This window comes from Ochlerotatus camptorhynchus, unplaced genomic scaffold, assembly GCF_037179485.1.
Source record: "Ochlerotatus camptorhynchus isolate MF236.1 unplaced genomic scaffold, CSIRO-AGI_Acam_v1.1 ptg000685l, whole genome shotgun sequence".
Lineage (NCBI taxonomy): Eukaryota > Metazoa > Arthropoda > Insecta > Diptera > Culicidae > Ochlerotatus > Ochlerotatus camptorhynchus.
This window is the reverse complement of record NW_027041162.1, coordinates 151,587-170,382: the sequence shown is the minus strand read 5'-3', so window position 1 is coordinate 170,382 and position 18,796 is coordinate 151,587. Positions and strand designations below refer to the sequence as shown.

At 37.4% G+C, this 18,796-nt stretch overlaps 1 protein-coding gene across 4 annotated transcripts in view; it reads right to left on the bottom strand.

The window, feature by feature from the left end:
• Positions 1-6,108: 6,108 nt before the first annotated feature.
• The window catches only part of GABA-B-R1 (gamma-aminobutyric acid type B receptor subunit 1), a 159,240-nt gene continuing 146,552 nt past the window's right edge, over positions 6,109-18,796 (bottom strand). For all 4 annotated transcript variants that reach the window (XM_065238019.1, XM_065238020.1, XM_065238023.1 and 1 more), the window contains one exon: positions 6,109-8,492. In XM_065238019.1, coding sequence (XP_065094091.1) covers positions 8,470-8,492 — 23 coding nt within the window. In that variant the 3' untranslated portion in view covers positions 6,109-8,469. The remainder of the gene's footprint in view (positions 8,493-18,796) is intronic.

Below are 18,796 nucleotides of genomic sequence, written 5' to 3'. Positions count from 1 at the left end.
TTTATTGGGCATTATGTCAAAATAACGAAAAAATCATGCAACCTTCTACTTCTGTGCCCAAAAAATCAAAAAGAGGCAAAAACTGGCAACTCATTTTCAGCTCACATGTTCTTCAGTTCTTGCAAATTACTATCCTTGAGAGATCTAGAACAGGTACAACCAGGCATTTTTGCTACACTATCTAGAAAATAGCTAAAAATAAAATTGAACAAAAAACTTGATTTTGCCCGTTTGATTCGATGTTATCCTTTCTTGACATTCCAAAATTTTAAGGATAAAAAAAAAGCTTTTTAACTTATACACTTTGTTTATTCAGACAATTTCTGTTTACAACATTCTCTGTCATTCCTTTTATTACACATTAAATCAACTATCACATCATCTACTAATGCAACTGCTGAACTGGAAAATGAATTATTAGCGTATGAAAGTGCGTTCAGACTATTACTGTTATCATTTTATATAGGCTGTCTTGCAACGCGCACTCAAACAACAGATTTTCACCGAAAATTATATAGGGTTAATGTCCCTAATGTCAGCCAAATTGCCCCTTATACAAGGTCCGTACATAAATTCCGAATCAATGCATTTTTTTTACAATTTTTAACTAGCTACCAAAAATATCCAAATGTGTTCAAATGACGCATTGTTTCAAGCGCAAGTGAAGACCATGAGATTTTTATTGATGGGAACTATCTCTATATTCATAGGCTTACATTAGAGCCATTTTCCACAATAATGCCTTTAATCGCATATGAGTCCCATGTGGAATTTCATCAATTTTGGGATAACGTTTGATAAGTTTAGGCATCAAATTGAAAACATTTATTCCTTTATAATATAATGGATTTTGTGAAGCACAAGTCAAGAAATGTGGTGTTCTTATAATACTAGAATTATATCTATGAAAGTCACTTCCTCTTCCAATTCGATCGCACAAATATCGAGGCAGCAAACCGTTAACTATTTTAAAAATGAATACCATCCGTTTGAAGCTATAGGTAATACATAGGCATACTTTAAAAAAAATCACCATTTTTGGTGCAAACACAGAAATTTTTAAAATATGTCTATTTGGACCATAGCATGCTATAATTACAAATGGCATCAAAATCCCATTTTTTTCTGAAACATATAAGCATGTGAAAAATCAAAATATCGATAGGTTTTTTAACACGGTTTATATTCCCCGTGTAAAAAAACGACACAGAAATTAGCATGTTTTTCCGATTCTTTGATAAAATGTTCAATAAAATCATCAAATGAAATAAAAATTTTGCTAGACATGCTAATAAAACTGCAAAAAATCCATGCCATATTGAAAAAAACAAATTTTTTTCGACCTTCTTCAATTTGCATGATACTTTGCATTATTGTTTGTTATGCCCTATCATTAAATTTTGTACAAACATTTTACCAGTCCTGTTATTTTTTTAAAATTACCTTTGTGACATTTTTCAATGAATGGAAGCACGAAAACGTTGCTTCTAATCCATATGACGTATGTGACTAGTAAAGTATATCTGGGAATAATATACACGATACTTTAAAAATATCAAAAAAAGTTGTAAAATCACTTTTGGTCATATATTAAACTTCTTCTTAGCAAGCTTTTTTATGCAATGTTAATACAGAAAATTAAAGTGCTCAAATGTCTTATGCATTGATTTTTATGAAAAAACTACAAAAATTACTAAAATGTTCAAAAATTTGACGTCAAGTTCTTGTTTCATGATTTTTGCCAATTTTCAAGTTTCCATAGTTTAAATATTCCAAAAGTTTGCATGAGCTTTTTCTTAAGAAAACATGAAAATTGAAGATATACTTTTTAAGAAATTTCAGTTTTTGGAACATTTGTTTTTTATTTTTACTCAAAACTACCAAAAGAATACCGTGTATATTTTTCCCACAAAAAAAACTATATCAAGCGTAACTATTCAAATCGACGTATCTGATTTTGTAAGCAATCACTTCAATCGACGATTTGTGGCAACTGCTAGCTCACATACAGAACCTAGCAACACCAGCTAGTAAGAGAAAGACTCCCCTACCTGATGATGGTATTTGTTTGCGTGGGTGAGTTAGCAGTTAAGAAAAATCGTCGATTGAAGAGAATGTTTACATATATTTACAGATACGTCGATTTGAATAGTTAAGCTTGATATATGTATCTACAACTTTATCTCAGATGTTATTTCGATCAGTGCTGGATTTTGGATCTAAGGGTCCAAGGCTGCTATCCTTAATGGAGCCACCAGATTATCTGCTTTCGAAGTTTGAATTTCAAATGCGTGTTCGCATTTTTCCTTCCTACCTGATCTTGAGCATTTTAATATGAGACTCCAATTGTAGCTTTGACGAGTTTCTGTTTACAAAAAAAGTAGATATCGCTGCATATTTTTTAATTTATGTAATTGACGTTCAATGGGGTTGGAGTTTCAAATTAAAGTCAACAATCGTTCCAACCCCATATGATATGGGGTTGGACCCCATATGGTATGGGGTTGAAACGATTGTAGCTTGTAAGTGACATTTTTCATTGAACTAAGTGACAATCAATCGATTTTTTTATATATGGTAAAAAATTCAATGATAGAAATGAAAAATGTCATAAAAAAATCTAAATTTAGGCATAACTGCATTATAAAAATATATTTTCCATAATAACTGCTTAAAATACATTTCGTTCAAGAATGTAAGAAAACCAAATTTAATATGAAAATCTCCTAGAGTCATAGTCACTAGAAAGCCATTGAGGGGTTTATAAATTTCACCCAATATCTATATTTTTCAATTTGAGACTCTAAAATTGATTTGAATATCATAATTTGTCAATTTTCTGCGATGAACGAAGGAATTTTTATATGTATGTGATTAATTCCCCCCTGAATAACGGTATTCAATTTATAATTGCATTTATTCTCTTTGATTCATTGCTACATAAAAACAATACAAATCAGTAAAAAGAATCGTAAAGATCCACGAAGCACATTTAGCTTCAATGTAGACGTCCATGCTTCAAAATCAATCTTCTTAAAAACATTACTTTCGATGTTCAGCAAACAGAATGAACTCAGTCAATCATAAGTTATCGATGTCTTCAACGATCTTTGCAATTAATCAATGCTAATTTACTGAAAGATCTTTTAGCTCAACTCAACAGTTGGTGACAAACAAGTTCAGACATCTTGGCATATCAACGTTTAAAATAAAATTCTGCGGACAAAATTATGTTACCTGTTTTCAGACATTAATTTTTTTATTGTGAACAGGATTGAAACCATTTATACTAACAGTCTAGAATGCTTCTTTCTTCGACAAACCTACTCTTATAACTGAGGACTGATGGATATTTGTTCACCACACGGCACTAGTGCGCATGTAAGCCTTCATTCTTCAAGGACTGTTCAGTTTATAAAACGGAAACGCACTTTCAGCCACAACTTTTTTGTTTAATTATTTAAATGTATGCTTTCTTGGTCAAGTAAGAAGCTCTGCTTGTAAGCAACATAGAGAAAATAATCAACAATATACAGTAATGATCAGATTTTGTCAGCAACTTCGCGCATCAGACTTTCTATATTTCCATTATTTCTCATAACCTTAATTCCTAATCTTTATCATTCATCTTCAAGATGTATCATGGTGTCTGTGGTAAAATAACATTATTATAAAACAATCAGTATCGCTAAAACATCCACTAAACGAAATCTTAGGTGTCTCTCTTTCGTAAGTTTCAAAATTTTCTATCGGTGGTCATTTTTCCATACAGTTTGTGGGCTTCAATGGCCGAGAGATTACATTTTTGGACGTAATTTACACTGAAAAACACGAAAAAAATTGAAAATAGTTCATTACCTTCTGATAGAACATTTCCATACTAGTCTCATATGAAAGGGGGTTTCGTTTGGAGTGTTTCAGTGATACTGATTTTTTTAGTAATTTTTTCTTCCAGGAACAGCATGGGATGTTTAATGTATACTTTGATTCAATCATACCACTGAAGAAGCGCATGGGATTCGGAGAACACTAGGAAAGATTTTTTTAATGGGGCTGACACAACCGGGTCGATACTGTATATGAAGCAGTATGTTATTTTTACGAGATCTCAAATCACATGTGCTTTAAAATACAATTGTTATAGTCATTTCAATATCTGAACATCTGGAAAAAATGTGCAACTGTGTCAAGTCAAATATTATTTATTTTAGCGCATTTAAACATTAACTTTAAAAAATAATACTAATTTCGTAGTTACTGTATTTGCAAAATTTTTGGTGTTACTTTTAGTTCCAGGTTTATTACTTCAGAAAATTAAATATTACTTTCAAATAATGTTGACACTTCCTAGTTCTGAATGTTATTATTTGCTTAAGCTATTCAGTTTTGTTTCCATTAAATTTGAATTGAAAATATACATTTGCAACACTCTAAACATATTTCGTTCTGACTATTAAGCCCGGGACATATTTTCATATTTTCAAAAATTTGTATCACCAAGATGCCATCCCAAGTAGTATTACAAGTTTTATTGAGGTTTTAAAGCACTCTACAAGTCCATATAATCTACAGAACCCTCATAAATCCAAAATTGTTACTTGCGGTGGCCGAAAAAAATTGATTTTTTAGAATATCATGGTGGTTCTTACATCTGTTGGGTTGAACTCCCCCCAAGTCCCTTCTTATTTGTTATGTATTAAAGAATGTGTTGGCACGGGGGTTATATTTCCATCTTATCATTTATCTTGGAATCGGCTCCGGATGTTGCGGAATATGGATCCATATGTAGGGTTACCATATCAAAAACTTGAAAAGGAGGACATTTAATTTGAAATTTGGAGATTAAGGAGGAAAATGATTCCCTTTCTTAACATTAAAGGAGGACAATGAGTTTTTATCAAATGTTTTAATAATATGTGCGGTATAACAAAATTCATGATTTGCAAAGATTCAATTGAGATTGTTCATAACTTGTTATGGTTCCTGATGAATATGGGCGTCTTAGTGAAATACCTGTTTAAAGAGAGAGAAAGAGAAGGATTAGTAATTTCCATTTAATACGCCTACCTTATTTGCTTATCCTTGAAAGATACGTGTATTTCGTCTACAATGTGCAGACTTCTTCAGTGTCTTGTACTAATACTCGACTATTAGTCTGCACATTGTAGACGAAATACGCGTATCTGTCATGGATAAGCAAATAAGGTAGGGGAATTAAAGGGAAATTACTAATCCTTCTCTCTCTCCTTGTAATTGTTACCAATTCAATTCATCTTCTCGTTATACTTCTAAAAAATGCATCAAACTAGCCTTCATAATTCATTTTTGATACTTGGAAATGATCTAGTCTAGCTGTTTTGCATGAAAACTACAGCTTTACAGCCTTAAAACCATCCCAACTTTTATCATGCTCATAAATCAGGATACATGTCATCGCTGATTGAAACCAAAATGGAACATCTAAGCAATCTGTTAATTTAACCCTTGATTCAGCACAGGACTCTAAGGCCGCTTCCATAGTGGGAGCGAAGAGGTGCGCTTTGCGTTCTACACAAAAGAATTCCTATTATTGTTATTATTCCTTACATTTGATGTCACGATTCGCGTGCCTCTTCGCTCTCAAACTATTCAAATCGACGTATCTGCTTTTATAAACAATCTCTTCAATCGACGATTTGTCTTAACTGCTAACTCACCCACGCAAACAAAAACCATCATCAGGTAGGAGACAATTTCGCCTACTAGCTGTTGTTAGTTTCTGTGAGTGAGCTTGCAGTTGCTACAAATCGCCGATTGAACAGAACGTCAAAATCGAATACATGTGGGATGCAATCTATGTGGCTGTGCTCCATTGGGTGAATTTTAACTTAAATATTACAGTTAGAATTTTTTTAAATACATCTGCTATTGTACCAGTCTTATTTCTGGCAGCCCAGGAATCAATTTTAACAAACACCTCGAAAATCACACGAACGATAACAGAGAGATTTTCGAATATTACAAATTATTTTCAAAATGTAAAAATTCAGAAAAATTGATGAATTTTCACTGACACTTCGAAAATAAATTATAATGTTCGAAAATCTCTCTGTTATCGATCGTGTGATTTTCGAGGTGTTTGTCAAAATTGATTCCTGGTTTGCCTGCAATAAGTCTGGTAGAATAGCAGGTTTATTTGAAAATGTTCCATCTGTTAAATATAAGTTAAAGTTCCCCAAATGGATCGCAGCCTAAATGTAGGGAGGTTGACATCTGCAGTAAACTAGTAGTCCCACCATCGAATGGCATTTGCTAGATAAGATGGGATTGAGACATAATTAAACAAATAAGCTCTGCAAACAACGCTCTTTGAAAACATTTTTATGAATATGTTACTGGAAAAAATGCAAGGATTAAAAAGGAGGCCATTTTCGGGCAAAGGGAGGATATAGAAACATTATTGAAAAAGGAGGATACCATATGGTAACCCTATCCATATGGTCAACATTATTATATATCATAACCATATCAAGCGACATATCAAATCACATCTACTCGAAGAAATATGATAAATGGCATGCAAAACGACAAACACAGAGCCAAATGCCCATCGCAGAATCAATTCCGGATATTCCGGATTATGGATCCGTATGAGAGGGTTGGTTTTTTGCAAAAACTTCTCATTTGTTAATAGCTCTACATTCACTTGACGAAACATGGTTTTTCTTGGAGCAACTGATAGAAAAGCGTTCGAGTTTCCTATAGGTACTTAACACACGGTTGATTTGTATTTAGGCGAAAAGATTTACGCATTTGTGCGTCGTAAACGCTGCTCATTTCAACTTTTAATGAATAAACACATTGATGTTAATACAAATGTTGTGATTCAACTACTCTATTCGTGTCTAAAGTGATCTCTTATCCCACTATATGATTTTTGCCTTAAGCAAGTTTCATCAACTGAGTGAAAAGTTATTAGGAAAAGTGAAATTTGTGTAAACAAATTAGCATGTCAACCCTGAGTTTGACTATCATTAGATTAAGCAATGCATAATTTTGTTTGGTCCACAATATATACATATCCCGAATAAACAATATCGATATAACTTAAAAAGCTGCAAACATTTTAGATTATATTTGGTGTCCATTTTATAAACTGAACAGGAATTGCAGCTGGGTCAAGATTAGCGCAGAATTTTTTCACTACCTGTAACTAGTGACGCTTGTAAAATTTCTGAAAATTAAATGAAAATTCTAAAAAGTTACAGCTCTTTGAACATTTTTTGTAGAGATATACAAATCGAGATGTTATGTCCGGTAGTGAATAATTGCAGGGCCGATGATGGGTAAAACGGTTCATTGAAAACATTTTACTGGCCTATTTCCTCTAATTTTCTTTAACCCTGCTTTACCACGGTCCACATAGCAGTCCCTATGGAATTCCTATTTACATGGGACTGTTTTGCGAATAGCGTTTTTTTTTTATCAGATGATACTTTGTGTAATGATAAATTTCCGCACCCTACAAACTTTTCCGGTCCATTGTAGTTGAAAACGCTACCAACATACAATCAGGTTGTGTGTGTGGGTGTGTGTGTGTACATGTCAGCCGTGCATGGGGGATGGTGGGTGCCAGTGTTTCAAATTGACCTTTTCGTTGAAAATTTATTGGGAGCAAAATATGACATGGCGCCACCACATCGTTATCATCTGGGTCATTAAAAAACTCCCGAGTGATGGTTATAGTTAAAGTTCGTTGGACTATTTCACGTTCAAACATATTGATTGTTTTCGTTTGCCACTTTTTTCATTTGTTCTGCTTAATTTATTTACACTGACTTGCCGGTTAGTGCCACTTATTTAATAAATTCCTTGTCATAATTCTACGCAACTTTCTCTGATACTTTTTGTTTCTAAATTTCCTTCTATCTATATTGTTACCTACTATTCTTAAATTTGTCCTATAAACTCTCACAAGCCTGAATTAATTCATTGTGGTACTGCCGATTCTGCTTACAAGTATAAAACAATTTTAATAACTTCTATACAAATTTGTTCTTCCATTTTTGGAAGAAATTTTATGAAACGATTCCATTTCATTTGCAATTTGTCAAACATTGTTTTTAAAATTTCTATTTACAAAAGATCATCTAAATGTCTCCAGAAACAAACATCATTTATTTTCTGTCAATGTGGTTTGTTTATTTTACTAACATTTTTCAGACCATTTTCAGACCATTTTCAAATACGCTGTAATACGATTGTACAAAACTTCAACATTTCGTAGAAAAAACAGGACGAAAAAGATGTACAACAATCCGATGAATGATACCTTAAAAGCTATTTTCTACTCTAGCATACGGTATGTCAAACATTTGAATTATTAGAATCCGTTAGTTGGCATCCACTGTGATCGTTCGATGAATTTGTTCTTAAAAAGTGCTTTAGTCTTACTAGTAACTATCACGTGGCTGAGAATTGACTTAATTTTCATATCCGTTCATCGCGGAGATCTGCAAAAGAAAAATAGAAAATAAATTGTATATTTAAATGTTGTCAAACAGTGAGGAGTAACATCATAAGTTTATTTAAATTACTAGTTTAATATGGTTGTGATTAGAGCTTAAATGAGGTCAATTTTGGAATTTCAAACGCTTTACTCTAGAATGGATGTTTGGGATGTCAGGAACATCCCCACAACATTTAAAGCCATTCGTATAAAAATGTAAGGGGGAATGCGGTACTTTTACATTTTTGCCTTTAGGTGGCGCTGAACGAATTTGATTTTCTTCGTGTGTAAAATAAAGAACATTTGGGGTATGGAGAACAGCTTTGTTAAAGACTAGATGCAAATCCAAGTTAACCCTGAAAAGTTAGCGTTTGAACTGAACAACACCCGCCTTACTTATAGTGAGGGCCTATCGCGATATCAACAGTTTTCTTTTCTACCAATAAAGGCATGAAATTTACACTATTAGTATACAAATGTGCACAGTAATGGTCAATTGAAAACCTAATAAAATTGGCCCTGTGGTCCTGGGTTTATTCCGGGTTCCGCTAGGACATCCGGTGGGGGCAGAGGTACAATTTTTCTATAACAAGTTGCTGCTGTAACATCACAAAAACAGGGTCATATGAAAAGTGCTGATTATTATTTTCACTACAGCAACCTACAACCTGGTTTAAAATTCTGAGAATCCTCGATGATCCTTGATGATCCGAAACAACCGTAAAATAAGTTGCGTTGAATGTTTGATCATAGTTAATACATAGTTAGTCTGCTACTTTATATGCTTCTTTCCGCTCCAAGTGCCTGAGCAAAATTGCAAAACTAATATTGACCTCTTCCGATTTGAACCAAATTTGAAAGGGAAGTTACATTAATTAAAGATTTTAAAAATCCAAATGATTGTACTAATCGAAGTGTCAAGGGAGCATTCTTTATTTTTTTTTTAATTTTTAAGAAAGCACAACATTCTTCATATCTCCAGAAAGAATGAAGCTACAGATTAGGTACTATTTTCATAAGAGAATTAGTCAAACAATCCACATATGAAACTATTATGTGTGTACATTGTTGCGAAATATGTTCATACATTAAAATTTCGAATTCAAAATGAGTATATTTTTATTTCCAATTTGATGGCACCATCGTTCATTGTTCGAGCATTTCCTTCCAAAATGCTAAAAGAAATGTCAATTTTGTCTCAACCTCTTCCGATTTGAATGAAACATTGCTCACAAGTTCGCTACTACATTTTTCAAGCTAACCAAATTTTTTTTCCTCAAGAGTCACTTTTGAAAAGGGCATATAAAACTGGATTTTTTTTCTTCTAAGAATCATTACATGTAAATTATGGATCTGATCAAAATAACATCTGAGAAGAAGTTGTAGGTAATGAAATTTTCTTTGAGAACCAACGGCTCTACTATGTAATGCCTCAGAACATCCCGGCGGTGCCAACTGGGATTGAACCCAGGCCTGCTGGGGTGAGAGGTAATCACGCTTACCACTTTACCACGGCGCCGCTAAGACACTGCCTTATGATAAGAAATATCACCAAATTTAGTCTGAAATATTGATATACCGCTTCCATATATTCTAGACAAATGTTTCTTGAGTTATGCTACATGCTTAGGATGGTATTACCGCAAAAATGTTAATAGTATCCCAATGTAGAAGGGCATACCTAAAAACGTGACGTGTTCGGGTATATGAATATTCTAGATTAAAATGTAGTAAAAAGTAACCCTAGAAAAACATTCCACATTTCCTTAGTAAAAAAAGAAACACTTCACGATTGGGCGTTGCATAATTGTGAATGTTAAACTTGTGTTTTTTTGAAAAATGCGAGGAAGGGAAAAATATATTAGGGCACCCTTTGGAATAAGCACTACCAACTACCATGCGCCATCATTATGTATCAAGCGCTGAGCCGGTTAACGCGGTCCCGGTCTCGTCACTTGACATTCATTTTACTGATGATTTTTCCAACCGCTTAGTTTTTTTCGCATAACAATGCCCACTGCGCAAAATTTATGGCGTAATCGGATGTCCACGTTGCGCGAACCAGGTACTACCAACCGTCTTTGAATGGACCATGGGTGTCGAAAATATTTATACATTTATATGGGAGACATTTTTTAGAATTTTTTTGCCAACTCTCAGATTTGACACATTAGGTGAAAAAACTACTATATGACAATTTCAGCTCATTCGGATGTAAGCACCAGCTTGCTTTTGGTTGAAAGTTTATATGGTTGAAATGTATGGCGAAATAAAATTCCTTCCTCTTCTTTTCGCATAGAACTGGCAAACTTGATTAAGGTTCAATTTACTTTGATGGTTTCTGGAAAATTTCAAAAGCAGTTTTTTTTCCAACGCATTATTTCAGATTGCAAAAAGCTAGCACTATTCGATTCCTTTTGATATTTTACACAAAATGACGCGAGCTTTTTGCAATCTAGAATAATACGTCAAAAAAAACTGCTTTTAATTTTTTTAAAAATGCATCAAAGTAAATTGAACCTTAAGCTCAGAATTTCAGCACATGTAGCTTAAACTGGAAGGATCAACTTTGCCGAAAACAACATCACAATTTAAATTATTATTATTCATACTATAGCACTGAAGTAAGCCACGTTGAAACTCTGACGTGTTGTTTTTTTTCTGCTGCGTTTTTATCACTCCGGTGGCAAAAAAGTCATCCACGAACATTTCACTTGAAGCCTAAGTTGTTGGTTCTTTGGCTTGATTATCTGCCAATCTAATACCTTGTACAGACATACAAAGTACATTGTTGTACCACTACCGTTGTTCTTCTTTATGCTAGTACCTCAAATTGTACCTTTTGAGGTACTCGATTAAAGGAGTACAACGGTACTGCTTTGTATGGTTGTCAATGGTATAAGACAGCTGATGCAAACATTGCGAAATTATGCTCCGTCCACATAGATGTTTGATTTGTTGTGCGTCAAAATAATCGTGATAAATGTTCAACATGCGCGTAAATGCAGGAATGAAACATTTACATATTTAGGCAAGCTAATCACTCCACTGCGTCCTAGCAAGAAGTACGGTCGACTTAGTTCGCGCTCCGCTATTTTGGAAGTTTTCTCGCTATTCGCTTGATTTAAATTATCAGTTTCTTCTCGCTTAGAGTTCCCAGCTAAATAATTAACTAAAAGTGAGTTTTTTCTGAGAAGAAAGTGTGTTTTCGGCATCATCGGAAGGAAAATTGTTTTTGCGATTGTCAATTCGCCAACCATTTTGCGCACCATCGGTGCGTGGTAACGCATACCTGCACACGGATCATCGTCATCGAGCGTCAGCATCTGCCTCCGCATTTACACCGCTCATCTATCATCGTGTGTTCAGCTTAGTGCCGACCCTCACATAAGCACACACCAACGAAAACCGCCCGCACACGCGGATCGAAGATCATCCACGCTGCGCGTCGCTCCGCTGCTGCTGTTTAAACGCTCGGTGGTAGTAGTATAGGATTATCAGATAAGTTTTTATTCTTGTTTCTCTCTTTCGCCCATCAGTTAAATTTTAAGTTTGTGTTCTGTGTTTGTAGTTTTTTTTTGTGTATTGTGTCCGAGTGATTATCGTTTCAGTGGTAGAGCGTTTTTCGCTCCTACTAGTACGGCAAAATGGACATTTTGTCGCAAGACGAAATGGACGTTTTGTCAGAAGATGACACCACTTTGCCACGCGATGGCAAGAAGGGTCGAAAACGTACGTCATCTCAAAAGAAAGATGATGTCATCCCTGGTTCATCGTCTCAGTCTGGCAAAGGACAGGCTCAGATAAACCCCCGATCGCGAGCCTATCCAGATGACTCGACTGGCCCATGGGTTGTCTACTTTCAGCCCAGAAACAAACCTTTGAATGTAATGCAAATTACTAATGATCTGATGAAGCGATACTCGGCCGTGACTGAAATTACGAAGGTTAGGCACAATAAACTTCGTGTCTCCGTCTCTAACCTGAAGCAGGCTAACGAGATTGCTGCCTCCCAGCTCTTCACGCTCGAGTACAGAGTTTACATCCCAGCTCGTGATGTGGAGATCGAAGGTGTGGTCACCGAAGCGAGTCTGACCCCCGAGATCTTGGAGAAGCAGGCGGTTGGCCGTTTCAAGAACCGTTTGCTTCCCCCGGTGAAGATACTGGATGTCCAAAAACTGGGCTCAGTATCTGTCAGCGAGGGTAAAAAGAGTTTTACCCCCACAGACTCGTTCCGTGTGACCTTTTCTGGTTCAGCCCTTCCTCACTACATCGAGCTGGGAAAACTTCGACTACCTGTGCGTTTGTTCGTTCCCCGGGTCATGAACTGCCAAAACTGTAAGCAGTTGGGACATACGGCCTCCCACTGTGGCAGCAAGGCACGCTGTTCCAAATGCGGGGAGAAGCATGGGGATGACACCTGTACAGCTACCGCACCAAAATGCGTGTACTGTAAGGGAACTCCTCATGGTCTCTCGTTGTGCCCGGTGTACAAACAACGCGGGGAGAAATTACAACGCTCACTTAAGGACCGTTCCCGGCAGTCTTTTGCAGAAATGCTTAAGACGGCCACGCCATCGACCAACGACAAAAATCCCTTTTCTCTTTTGTCAGATGACGAGACTGACTCTGACTTGGCTGAGGAGGGAACTTCTTTCCGTTTTTCAGCACGGAAACGAAAACGCATCCGTTCGCGGAAAGTTGAGAATGAAGAACCCCAAATCAGCTTGCCCAAATCAAGGAGTGGTGGAAAAAGGAAGTTTCTACTCCTCCTGAATAAAGAAGAACTGACTATACCCAGGATTTTCCACCTCTCCCGGGGACATCCAAAACCCCTGATGTCCCATTTTTAAGAACAGAAGCCCCTTCTTCATCAGGGTTGTTCTCATTTGATAACATTGTGGACGATATCCTCAAGTACCTGAATATTTCTGATCCTCTCAAAAGCATTGTTCTGGCAATGCTTCCTACTGTGAAGACCCTCTTGAAGCAATTGACATTGAAGTGGCCCCTCATTGCAGCAATCATTTCCTTCGATGGATAATTTTCCAAACGAGGTCGGGGATTTGATCACTATTCTACAGTGAAATTGTCGAAGTCTTTTTTCCTAAATTAGACTCTTTTAAGTTTTTAGTTCACAATAATGATTGTGATGCATTTGCTCTTTGTGAAACTTGGCTCTCTTCAGATATTGATCTTTCTTTTTATGATTTTAACATTATTCGACTGGATCGTGAGGATTCTCGTGGAGGAGCGGTACTTTTGGGGATCAAAAAGTGTCATTCCTTCTATAGAGTGAATCTTCCACAATTTACAGGTATTGAAGTTGTCGCATGTCAGGCTATTATTAAAGGTAAGAGCCTTTGTATTGCTTCTGTTTATATTCCTCCTAGAGCCGTTGTTAATCGAAAACAACTTTCAGATATATGTTCAGTACTTCCTGCTCCACGGTTGATTATGGGAGATTTTAATTCCCACGGTACAGGCTGGGGGGAACTGTATGATGACAACCGTTCTACTATGATATATGATCTCTGTGACAACTTCAATATGACAATTCTTAACAATGGAAAAGTAACACGTTTGGCTGGTCCATCCTCAAATGGAAGTAAATTAGACCTCACACTTTGCTCTAACTCATTATCGTTGGATTGCACGTGGAATGTGATCCAAGATCCCCACGGTAGTGATCACTTGCCGATCAAAATTTCGATTGCCAGTGGGTTCAATCCGTCGGAATCCGTTAACGTCGCGTACGGCCTCACCCGTAATATCGATTGGACAACGTTCAAGTCCGCGATAGAGGAAGCCGTGTCGTCGGTAGAAGGGCTTCCACCGTTGGAGGAATATAACTTCCTCTCCAATCTGATCTTGGACAGCGCGCTTCGAGCTCAAACTCGGCCGGTTCCTGGAACGTCTTTGGGTAGGAAACCTCCTTCCCCTTGGTGGGACCACCAATGCACTGAGGTTTATCGTAAAAAGTCCGACGCGTTTAAGCTTTTCCGGAAATGTGGAACACCCGTGTATTTCGAAGCGTACTCGGCTCTTGAACGCGAACTCAAGAGCCTCATCAAAGCCAAGAAACGCGGATACTGGCGGCAATTCGTGGACGGATTATCGCGTGAAACGTCGATGAATACGCTTTGGAACGCGGCGCGAAGGATGCGTAACCGGTCTTCGAACAACGAGAGCGAGGAGTACTCAGATCGTTGGATTCTCAAGTTTGCGCGAAAAGTATGTCCTGATTCCGTGCCGGCACGGATGATTCCTCGCGAAACGACGAATTCGGTAGACGAGATCAGCCAGCCTTTTTCAATGCTGGAACTCTCACTCGCGCTCCTTTCATGTGGCAATTCGGCTCCGGGGGCTGATAGAATCAAGTTCAATTTGTTGAAGAACCTCCCAGACGTCGCTTAGAGGCGCATGTTGAACTTGTTTTGTCAGTTCCTAGAGCTCAATATTGTTCCGGATGATTGGAGGCAAGTGAGAGTTATAGCCATTAAAAATCCTGGAAAACCCGCGTCAGATCATAACTCGTATCGTCCCATCGCGATGTTATCGTGCATTCGAAAATTGTTGGAGAAAATGATCCTTTTTCGCTTGGACAAATGGGTTGAGACGAACCACCTACTCTCAGATATTCAATTTGGTTTCCGTAGGGGCAAGGGAACGAACGACTGTATCGCGTTGCTTTCCACAGAAATTCAGTTGGCTTTTGCTAAAAAAGAGCAAATGGCTTCTGTATTCTTAGATATCAAGGGGGCTTTTGATTCAGTATCGGTTGAAGTCCTTTCAGACAAACTCCACGCTTGTGGCCTTTCTCCATTAATTAATAACTTTTTGTACAATTTGCTGTCAGAGAAACATATGAGCTTTTCTCATGGAAACTCTACAGCTTCTCGATTTAGTTACATGGGTCTCCCCCAGGGCTCATGTTTAAGCCCCCTTTTGTATAATTTCTACGTCAGAGAAATTGACAATTGTCTAAGTGACAACTGCACGCTGAGACAACTTGCAGATGACGTTTTTTTTTTTTTTTTTTTTTTTTGTCTTTATTTTACAGGCTAGTAGTGTCTATGACAGCCCCAGAGAGGCCGACCTGCAAGGACCCTTACAGGATACCTTAGACAATTTATCTACTTGGGCTATTCAGTTAGGTATCGAATTCTCCACGGAGAAAACTGAGTTGGTCGTTTTTTCTAGGAAGCATAGCCAAGCACAACCGAAGCTTCAACTTTTGGGTAGGCCAATCACTCATTCCATGTCTTTCAAATATCTTGGAGTCTGGTTCGATTCCAAATGCACCTGGAGATCCCACATTGAGTATCTGAGACGAAAATGCCAACAAAGGATCAATTTTCTTCGAACAATTACCGGAACGTGGTGGGGAGCCCATCCGCAAGATCTTCTAACGTTGTACAGGACAACGATTTTATCGGTTTTAGAGTACGGTAGTTTTTGCTTCCAGTCGGCGGCTAAAACGCACATCATCAAACTGGAACGGATCCAGTATCGCTGTCTTCGTATCGCGTTAGGATGCATGCACTCGAATCACACGATGAGTCTCGAAGTGTTAGCGGGCATGTTGCCAATCTCTGATCGGTTTTCGGAATTATCCCTCAGGCTCCTCACCCGTTGTGAAATTATGAACCCACTGGTGATTGCAAACTTTGAGAAGCTTCTTGCGCTAAACCCTCAAACTCGTTTTATGACATTGTACTACGTGTACATAACACAGGATGTCAGCCCTTCACAGCATAATCCTCATCGTGTATGCTTCTCCGACTTCGGCAATTCAGTTAGTTTTGATTTATCTATGACGCGGGAGATTCGTGGGATCCCAGAACATCATCGTTCCATGATTGTTCCGTCAATTTACGCTGCAAAGTTTGGCCAAGTTGGTTCCGCAAGATCGTTCTTCACAGATGGATCATTAATAGAGGCATCCGCTGGTTTTGGTATTTATAACGAATTTCATAGCGCCTCTCGAATGCTTCAAGTTCCCTGTTCCGTATATGTTGCTGAACTGGGCAATACATTATACGCTAGAAACGATCGCCTCACTTCCACCAGATCACTATTTTATTTTTACGGATAGTCTCAGTTCTGTCGAGGCTATTCGCTCCATGAGGCCGGTAAAGCACTCCTCGTATTTTCTCATGAAAATACGAGAGCTTCTAAGTGCTTTATCTTTAAGATCTTTTGTCATCACCTTTGCATGGGTCCCATCTCATTGCTCGATTCCAGGCAATGAGAAGGCGGACTCGCTTGCAAAGGTGGGCGCTATGGAAGGCGATATTTACGATCGACAAATCGCCTACGACGAATTTTTCTTCATTTATCGTCAACAGTCACTCGTCAGCTGGCAGAATAAGTGGAGTGAAGGGAGTTTGGGACGATGGCTATATTCGATCATCCCTAAGGTGTCGAAGAGTCCTTGGTTCAAGGGGTTGGATGTGGGTCGAGACTTCATTCGTATGATGTCTCGCCTCATGTCCAATCACTATTCGTTAAACGCTCACTTGTTCCGTGTTAGGCTGGGGGACAGCAATCTCTGTGAATGTGGACAAGGTTACCAGGACGCAGATCACATTATTTGGTCTTGTGCTGAGTATCGCGGAGTTAGATCTGAACTGTACGATTCCCTTCGGGCTCGAGGTAGACAACCTAATGTTCCAGTTCGGGATATTTTGGCTAGACGCGATCTGGAGTTTATGAAACTCATATATGTTTACTTTAAGAATATTAACATTAGATTGTTAGTTTTATTAACCTTGTGTTTAGTTTGTATTTTGTACGTGTGGGTTTTTTTTTATGTTTGTTTTCAAGATGAATAGAAATAAGTTCATGTTTTAGGATTAATTAAATATTTGTATCGTAAACCACATTTCAAACCTCCCTCTCCCTTTTCCCATTAAAAAAAAATTGTAAATCTCCACTAACCTCGAGACAACCGCGAGTATCCGGTCCAGCTCCTTTAACTTTAAATATAAAACATAAATAATGTATGACGAAAATGATAACTCGGCTCTGTAAAGTTTATTCGATTGAGCATGTACAAATAAAGTAATTAAAAAAAAAAGGCAAGCTAATCATGTAAAATTCAAGTTTCATTAATGATTATTCACATAAGATTTTTTTAACGCATACGTAGCGTCAATGCATATATAAACATAGCATAAAAACTGTAGGCTGCAGTGCTGACACCACCAATGGTGGTGGCTTCAGCAACCCTTCTTCTTGGCAGACAGTGCTGTAAATTTTCATATCATTCGATTGAAGATGAACCTCTACAACCATTCAATCAATTCTGTGTAAACGAATTCTCACATGACTATAATTTGAAGAGCCCCTTTCTCATTCGAAGCTCATTGTCACTGTCAATTGAGTCACTCAGTATCATTTGATATACGACAGTGGAGTATGGAAGGATTCCAGGAAAATGGTCCTGAACAGACAAGTCGACCCAATGTCGGATCAATGTAAGGCTAATTTAAGGTCGATGTCGACCCAATGTCGTGTTAATTTCGGGTCAATTTTGGGTTTATGTCGGGTCAATGTCGGGTCAAAATCGGGTTGGGGTTTGATAGAAGTCAGGTTGGTGTCGGGTTGGCTTAGCTTTTGCGCCGGAATGTCGACCAGAGCTCCGTTTGTGTGTAGGTTACACTCAATCGAATGATATATAGCGTTTCTCAAATGAGAATGATCCATGCCTTCGTCAAATGACTAAGCAACTGATATCACCCATTCGGAGCAGGTCCCCTTTGATAGCGAATAGCTACTTTTCTCATTTTCATCAAAAATGTTCAAATGATTTTGAGAATTTACAGCACTGGCAGAGGATTGGTTTTTATTATAGATACTATAGATTCCATATATAAGCGGAGGAAAAGTATAATGTAGCCAAACGAACTGTAAATAAGTGTAGCCAAACGAGCATGACGTCATCATTGTGTTGTTTGAGGGAGAAGTATTGTAATATTATGAGCACAAAACGCTTTCCACACTCCACATTCCGATTTATTTCGCGGACAACTCAAGAAGGAAAGATAAAGAAAACCATTCCTCGATACATTGTTGCAAAGATTTGCTTTGCACTTCATTTTGAACTTTTACGCACGAAACAAAACAAAACTGCACAACGAAGAGCTCTATGATGGCATAAACTTTTTTCACGGATTACTGGCATTTATTTTTCATGGTTGCCAAAACAACTTTTTGTGCCTCCGCTTATCTATGGAATCTATAGTATCTATAGTTTTTATCCATCCGCGTCTTTTTTTTTTTTTTATTAGTTTAAAGTAGAGA